We start from the raw sequence: 8,466 nt of genomic DNA, 5'->3' as shown, positions 1-8,466 counted from the left end.
TATAATATATATAGTTTATCTCATATATATATCAAGAATCTCAAAATACAGTTTATTTAGCATATATATAAGCACACAATAGACAAAATTGAAAAAAGCACATTTCTAAATTGATGTGTGAATAAAAATGCCATTCTTTATTTATAGATTATACTGATGTGGGAAATCAGATAATTGAAAGAGTCGACGAAAGTATATCATGTACAAAAAAAAATTTTTATACAACAAAATTACTTTGTAATAATAATTTTTAACTATAACAAAATAATATAATTTGCTTTGTGACTCATATATAATGTCTATAACAATATATAAATACATACAAAGTATGTTATAAAAAATATACAGTAAGCTCTATGCTATGTGAAATAGAAAATATTAGCATTAACTATATATGTCTACTGTAGGTTCCTATTTAAGATTCCTAATATCTCACTGCATTCATATTGAATTATAAGAAGGAATCATACGACTTCTTTCCTGTACTACACATCAAGATTAGATGTATAATGTAATTTGCATATATTTCACATTTCCAAGAAAAATAGATCTGGTCAATCAAGATCTTTACACTCTTTTACTAATCCATAAATTAAAAGACGATCTCTTTTCTTCAGTATATTTCACTATTTATGCTATCAAACGCGAATGGAAATATAAGAAAAAAAAATTATTTTGAAATACGTTTTTCGTTTCTAATAATTAAACAATCTAATAATTACACTTATTATTCACAGATCTTATAACTCAATGTGCAGCAAAGAAATAGGAAATAGGAACCTTATGGAGACGATATATTACAGTATCTATTTATCCAAATAAACTCTATTTAATTTTTCTTTGTGCAATGTTTTTATCATAGTTCAAAAAAAAGTTTATTAATAAAGCACATTATATTATCCTCTATCGATCAAACTTTGCCTCATAAAAACGATATAAAAATTATCTTTAAAAACAAATGAAAACCTGCCACATATATTTTCAAACAAATAAATTAAATTATTTATATATATAAAACATTGTATACTGTATGCCAAATGTAAAATCTCGTCTTTATTATTCGTGAATTTTAATGAACAACTAATAAACTAAGCAAACTCTTTTTCAATTGTTATATTCTGTTAATTATATTTTTTTATTAATAAAAATCTCCCTCTTCGATTTATTGCAAAAGATTTCTAGATGGAAAACTTCAATTTATATATATGTACTACTATTAATATTGTATTTTTTATCTTAATACCTTTGTTTTTGCTTTTATTCAACTTCTTGTTTTTTGCACTCTGTTTGAAACTTTATTGTAGTAGAACTGCTGACCTCGAGCAACTTCTTATAACGTTCTACCAAGTCGCTAATAGACCGTCTTCTTGAATTGTTTTCATGCTTTACAACTGTGCCTTGGTTCTCATCATTCACAAACTGTACTTCTGTAAAGTCATCTAGCTTGAGTTTATTTACTTTGGACTCATGATCGAGTTTGTCTCTCGTCTGTTCTTGATACATATCTCTCGAGATATTCTGTTTTATTGGAGTAAACTGTGCAGATGTAGATATACAAGGGATTGTAAGAGATTCTTCACTCAGATTAAAGTAACCCCTTGCTATAGCATCCAAATTAAAATCCGATATATTGGGCATCTCTCCTACTGTACTTGCAATGGTAGAAGAATTGGCTTGTACAGTAGATGGTAGAGAAATCATGCTAGAATTGGCTGTTTAAATTTTATAATAACTTTAATTTAATCAACATATAATTTGAAAATTTTATATGTATATTTTTTTAATATAAATGTGTTACAATAGTATTATTTGTATACAATTCAAACAAGATTGTTACAAACCTTTTATATTTTTATTCATGTATGTGGAAAATAACCGGGAATATTTTCCTGTTACTCTTTTGGACAATTTATTCATTTTAGGCGTCATAAAACGCAAACTCAAGCTTCGTTTATCGTTATTATCTAACGACATAGTGCTATCGATATTGATACGTGATACGAATAAATTCGTTCTCATATCTGGGGTATGGATCCTCTTGTATCGCATATATCTCGAGAATAACGATTTATGGGCAACTGCAAAAAATGAATATTGTATTAGTAACTACAATATTTCTTATAAATGAAAAATTGCAACGCATAATTTTCTAAGTTGTTAACTTACTTTCACCCGGAGTAAGTTGCAATAATCTCTGTAAATCATTCGTTTCATCGGCGCAGTTAGTATTAATTTTGATAAGAGGCGACGGCATGAGAAGCACGCTATTTACAAAGGGTAACACATTTTCTCTGGACATGTAATCCATATTTTTCTCACAAGAGATACTTTGTGTCTCCTCTATAGAATTTTTCATATTTGTCAAGATAGTTTTGAATATATTGTACATGGACTTCATATCATCTACACTCGCTTCCACTTGCAACAGGCATTGCGATAAGTCTACTAACTCATCTTTCCTCAGACATTGATACACTTGATAGAGTATTAAAGTGTACAGATGAATAAAATTGTGATATACTAATTGGTTATCATTATATAAATGATAAAGATAATGCTGAAAAAAAAAGAAACAAAATTGATATAATACATTATTAGATCGCGTGTGTGTGTGTGTGAATATAAATTATGATTGTTAATTGATATATAATTGCAGGAAGGAGAGATACATTATTTATTTACAATTGTACTCACCTGAATGTCAGGTGGAAATGGTAATTCCGATATCAGAGAGCAATTGATTTTTTCCAACTGTTTGCCATTTAGCACTTTTGCATCACTCAAGAGATTCACTATTATGCTACTTATATTCTCACATATTTTTTCCAGATCTTTCAAAATTGTGTTCTGTTTTTGTATGTAACGTATGTTTTTGTCTAAACTACTTTTCCACACTAAAAAGAAATCATATATATTTATTAGTTTTATATGCAATAAGACAAATTAATTCTCGGCACACAAAGTAAACAATAAAAGTAAATATGTTTCTAACTTTCTATAATCTCTGAATCCTCAACATTATTCAAACGTTGTTTTATGAAGGTAGAAACAGGTGCTGTAGTTATGCATTTCGTCACAAACTGTTTCTTGTCAAACAGTTCTGTTTTAATTTTAGCCAGTTGTTCCTTCTCTTCTCTAAAGTAAAAGGAAAAGCGAACAACTTTAAAAGTTTTTCATACTGGATTATCTTAGTAGAATATATATATAAAAAATAAAAATATTACGCCAATGCAAAATTCACTGCCTTTTCCATTTGTATGCAATTTCTATGATGGCTCAATGTATTACAAGCTACACTCGCTTTGGCCTGTTGTAGGTATGTTCTAATTAGATCAATTGCAGGACCTTGTTTCGGTGCAGATATAACTTCATGTTCACCTAAAAAAATAATAAATGATAATTAAATACATTGAGATTAATAAGCAAAATATATACATACATATATAATATATACATACATACATACATATATATATATATATATGTATATAACAAAGTATATATATAACAAAAATATATTTTTCTTATAATGCAGAAATACCTACCATTACGCATAAGATACCTCTTTAATGCAAGTTGAGATAATTTCCACATTATCAGCATAAACTTAGTACCACTTGCATGATGCAGATATGTAGCGAGTATATGTGGAAATCCCATATCAGGATTCTCCACAGCAATAATATTCAAATAGTCTTTGACATCATTACGATATTTTGCTTCCGTCTTCTTACACAATACTGGCCATTCAATTAGTTTTCTAAAACGCTCGGCATCACATATCATTAACAGATAATGAGAAACCTGTACAAATCCTGCAATATTCGGTTTATCGAATATTCCCTGCAACATGTATTATTTGTTATCAATAAAAACCAATAAAGTTAATATATGTGAAAGAAAAATATATTTAAGACTAAAACTCCATAAAATAGAGAAAAGTAAAATTCTTACCTCGCGAAAAACCTTTTTAAAATCATCACTTGGCGGGACTAATTGATTTAATAAAAAGACATTTCGATGAAAGGACGCGCTAACAGCCATTCTGCGATGCTACAACTGTACAAATACGATATGATAAATATATAATACAATATGATAAATATATTATAAATCTTATAATTAATATTAAGATAGTTTTCTCGTTTATGACAAAAAAAAAACTGATCGTAGAAAATTTATATTGTATGATTAATTAATATCAATACAATTCGTAGTGTGTTAATAACATATGTGCAACGCGATGCAAATACTCGATATTAATCATACAACTTGTAGGATATTAATCACATACAATGCAATGCAATTCTTCGATAGACACAGAAATTCAAGAACAGAAAAAGGCACCACAAAATACAAGAACTGTTTAAAAACACACAAAAAAACATATGTACTCAGTTAATAAACATTTGAATTTTTCAAGACCATCAGTTGTGGATGTTTCGCTTGAATCGAGATGGGAAACTTTAAGGTTATATTCCGTCTGACATACAAGTTTTGACGAATGCACTCTGATTGGTTGCTAAAAGCCTCTAGAAATTCTCTATCCGATAGCCAATCGATATATTCGACTCTTTTTGACATAACCACTGATATATAGGATATATATGGGAACTTTCCAGCAAGAAACACACATAAACACAAAATCATATGATTAGCTGTCAAATAAAAATTCTCTATTTAATTGCGTGACATTTGTGTCTATCTGTGTTTCCTTGCTCCCTATATATATATATATATATGTATATCGAGTGTTGAAGAAAGAGACAGAAGAATCTGAGTGTAGAAAGTGCAGACAAAGCGGACAAACCTAGTGCACTAGTAGGGATATGAACGTCGTGCAGCTCCAGCGACCATTTTTGTGATATCGCCGTTCCAGGTCGTTCGGCGAGGACGTTTCGTGCGGCGAGTAAAAAACGTCGTGGCACGACGATAATTTTGCAACTACGAGACCCCTGAGGGGAATCCACGTTCGTCGAGATCATCGACGAAACGCCGGTGAAGATACGCGATCTTCAACATGTCGTCGATGATACGCAGGATCGCACCGCCGCGCGAAGAAGGTTTGACGGAGCAGCGATAATTCGTCTCGGATCTGGGGAAAGAGAGTAACATCCGAGGACACCCGGCGAGGCCCAAATGCGTGTAATCGCGTTGTGAAAACATCGCGCAATCGGAATCTGTTCTCGTGCATCATGGCTCTTTACTATGCGGGAGCTTGATCGAGCCTATTCAGTCTCTTTCTCTCTCTCGCTCTCTCCATCTATCTCTTTCTCTCGGTGTCCCCCGCAATATATTAATTGATAATTGACGAAGGAAGAAGTTATCGTTTCGCTCTCGGACTCTAATCGAGACTGCAGGATATACGTAATACACAATGGCTGCAACCTTCGATCAGTACGACAAGTCGAGGTGAGTGTGAGAGAAAATTCCCATGTTTTGATTCATCCAGCAATCAATGTCATGTATATATGCGGGTATAATGCCGTTTGAAATTGCGGCTGCAATTTGCGTCGTGTCGACACACTCACTTCACGCCTCTTGCTTAAGTGCCACGATATAATTGTTATCTTGATGTGTATTGTCTTTCTGAGCACTGGATATATCATCCTAAGTCTGTGCAATGAATTATAATTATATGCTTCTCGAAGTGTCGTCTCTTGGACGAAGTATAAAAGACTTTCCAATTTTTTACATATCTTTTAAATCCATCAAATCAATCTCATAGATGTTTATGTTTCTTTTGGAACCATTTTCACAAACAATTAACTAATGTTCTGTCAGTTTCATCTCCTTCATGTTCTCTAGAAAAGAAAGAAATAATTTTTTATAGAAGAAATACTTATTAGCGAATATTTTTTCAAATGTTTTATTGACTTTTTATATACTGCTTAATTGACTTAAATGGACATTATTTTATTATTTTTATATTTTTTTTTTCAATTTGTCCTTTCTATTTTTTCTTATTTTAATTATTGTCATTTTTATAATTATGAACACTTTTATTTACAATAAATGGGTTGTATGATTTTATGCTATTATACTAAAGAAATTTTTTTCCCATTTAAATAAATGAATAAATAGGTACAGAATCAGAGAGTTGAAACTTTGTTAGCTTAGAATAACATTTGTAGAAACATGGTTGTTTTACAATTTTTCATTTATTTAAAAAAAAATTGTTATCTTTTTTTAGCAGCTTTAAATGAAATACATACAACTATCTGTGAAAGATTTAATTTATACATATTGTATTCATATGATCTGATTTTCTTTTAGCTGGTACTTTGGTGCTATGTCACGGCAGGATGCTTCCGACCTATTAATGGGTGAGAAAGAAGGTGGTGTATTTTTAGTACGAGATAGCACTTCCATACATGGCGATTTTGTACTATGCGTAAGAGAGGACAGTAAAGTTAGCCACTATATCATCAATAAAATTCAACAAGGAGATCAAATTCGGTATCGGATCGGAGATCAGATGTTTCCAGATATTCCTAGTCTTTTAGCTTTTTACAAACTGCACTATTTGGATACCACACCATTAATTAGGCCTGCTCCAAAGAAGACACAGAGGGTAATCGCCAAATATGATTTTGATGGCAATGATTCTGATGATTTACCCTTTAGGAAAGGTATAGTCAATTTTCTCAACATCACACGTATATGTAATTCATTTCAATTTGATAAAATTATTTTAATAAAATGATTGTAATAACAGGTGATATACTCACTGTAATATCAAAAGATGAAGAACAGTGGTGGACAGCTAGAAATAGCGTTGGACAAACTGGTTCGATACCAGTTCCATATGTTCAGAAATATGACGAGGATAGTCATATCATAATAGAAAATAATTCGCGGCCTGAGAGCGGGGGCAGTTCCGGCTCGAATTCAAATTCGGGACCTACAACACAGGTATCTCATGCAGAAATGACGGGACAAGCGACTGTAACGCGAAGATCGAACATTCAGAGAACATTACCGGCTTTCGCAAAAGTGAAACAGGCAAGGGTGCCGAACGCGTACGACAAAACTGCGTTAAAATTGGAAGTAGGTGACATGATAAAAGTGACAAAAACCAATATCAATGGACAGTGGGAGGGTGAGTTACATGGCAAGGTCGGACATTTCCCGTTTACGCATGTGGAATTTGTAGATAACGAGACTGGTGAAGACAATCAGGAGATTTAACAGAAATTCTCCGAGTGCGATGCATCACATGTGTGACAATGGGAAGAGAGACTCCTATATTATCAAAATTTAGATTATTAATAACATCTATTATATGTACCATTGCATAGATGTGCTTATATACACTCAAGTCTGAACAATTACACTTACATTTGATTGTGCCGCGTGTTATGTGCTATATAAGAAGAAACCCCAGATTTTTGTGCAATATGTCGAAACATGAGAAATGTTCAAAGATTTGTGTTAATATCTCTACAGTGTGTTAATACTTTAGTCACATGTACATCCGTAATCTCTATTAATACATTGCTAATTGTCCAAAGCACAAGCATAATTTTATAAAGTTATTAGATATAGATGTGTAAAATACAACACTCTCTCTCTCTATATATATATATTAGAATAAGACCCTATTATTTCATTAAACGGAAATTAAAACAACGTTTCAATTAAATAATAAATGAAACGATTTTTGTAAAAGATACAATATTTAAATGATATATTTTAATAGTTCTTGTGTAGGATATATCCTAATGGTTCTAATTTACAATTATTTATATGCAGATAATGAAACTCATTTCATTTTTTTCTTGCATAAATGTTAATATAATGCACTAGTTCAAAACATTCACGTAAATGTAAGATTTTATTGTTTATTCTAGGAATTTATTAATGTTTCAAAATGAATGATTCAGCACAAGGTTCTTTACTCGCGTTCAACGAGTGCCCATCATGGATTTGTTGATTTTATAAAAGATTATGTGTTAATGATAAACATACATGTTATCACTTTTATTTACGAATATTATAATAAGTAATATTCATAAAGCATATTTTCCCCCTGAAAAAATAATACTATTACAGTAATATTCCTTAAAGTTGGAATGGCATATTCTATACTGAATATAATATAATATTTTCTAGTCATGCAGTGACTATGATAAAAATATATTGTGTATATACTGCTGCTAACACTCTTCCATCTGAAATATTGAAATATAAACGAAAAGTACACACAGCTGTTTTACAGATTATAAAATCTATCTTTGTCATGGTACATATAATATCTGTTAGCCATATAGAGGTTGTGCCACACAATTGGAGCAACTCACATTGTGCTAAAAATTTGTATTTATATATAATGATGTGTGGAAAAGTTAATTGTATCAAATATATATGTATATTGTAGTACTATACTACTGATCATATCTACTATTTTATATTTCCACAATATAATTTTAAATCAGAAGTTATATACTGAATATATATATATAT

General features: G+C 30.8%; 2 protein-coding genes across 4 annotated transcripts in view; one reads left to right on the top strand and one right to left on the bottom strand.

Annotated features, from left to right (window-relative positions):
• The window catches only part of LOC115243936, a 6,893-nt gene extending 2,012 nt beyond the window's left edge, over window positions 1–4,881 (bottom strand). The window contains exons 1-9 of one of the 3 annotated variants that reach the window (XM_029821245.1): window positions 4,811–4,881; window positions 3,955–4,059; window positions 3,546–3,843; window positions 3,225–3,378; window positions 2,993–3,135; window positions 2,695–2,894; window positions 2,167–2,557; window positions 1,842–2,078; window positions 1,244–1,712 (exon numbers count right to left, since the gene is read on the bottom strand). In XM_029821245.1, the coding sequence (XP_029677105.1) occupies window positions 1,258–1,712; window positions 1,842–2,078; window positions 2,167–2,557; window positions 2,695–2,894; window positions 2,993–3,135; window positions 3,225–3,378; window positions 3,546–3,843; window positions 3,955–4,044 (1,968 nt within the window). In that variant the 5' untranslated portion in view covers window positions 4,045–4,059; window positions 4,811–4,881 and the 3' untranslated portion in view covers window positions 1,244–1,257. Of the gene's footprint in view, window positions 1–1,243; window positions 1,713–1,841; window positions 2,079–2,166; window positions 2,558–2,694; window positions 2,895–2,992; window positions 3,136–3,224; window positions 3,379–3,545; window positions 3,844–3,954; window positions 4,060–4,294; window positions 4,537–4,810 lie in introns of those variants that run through there. The other 2 variants (XM_029821246.1, XM_029821243.1) reach the window with 2 other exon arrangements.
• Window positions 4,882–5,067: 186 nt separating this feature from the next.
• LOC115243939 (adapter molecule Crk) lies at window positions 5,068–7,569 on the top strand. Its single transcript, XM_029821252.1, has 3 exons — window positions 5,068–5,412; window positions 6,277–6,632; window positions 6,719–7,569. Exons 1-3 carry the CDS (start codon window positions 5,378–5,380, stop codon window positions 7,189–7,191), a joined length of 864 nt encoding a protein of 287 aa, XP_029677112.1. The 5' UTR covers window positions 5,068–5,377; the 3' UTR covers window positions 7,192–7,569.
• The last annotated feature ends 897 nt before the right edge of the window (window positions 7,570–8,466 follow it).

Source organism: Formica exsecta, unplaced genomic scaffold, assembly GCF_003651465.1.
Source record: "Formica exsecta isolate Colony F162 unplaced genomic scaffold, ASM365146v1 scaffold768, whole genome shotgun sequence".
Taxonomy (NCBI): domain Eukaryota; kingdom Metazoa; phylum Arthropoda; class Insecta; order Hymenoptera; family Formicidae; genus Formica; species Formica exsecta.
Note: the sequence above shows the minus strand (reverse complement) of the source record. Positions and strands in the feature narration are given on the sequence as shown.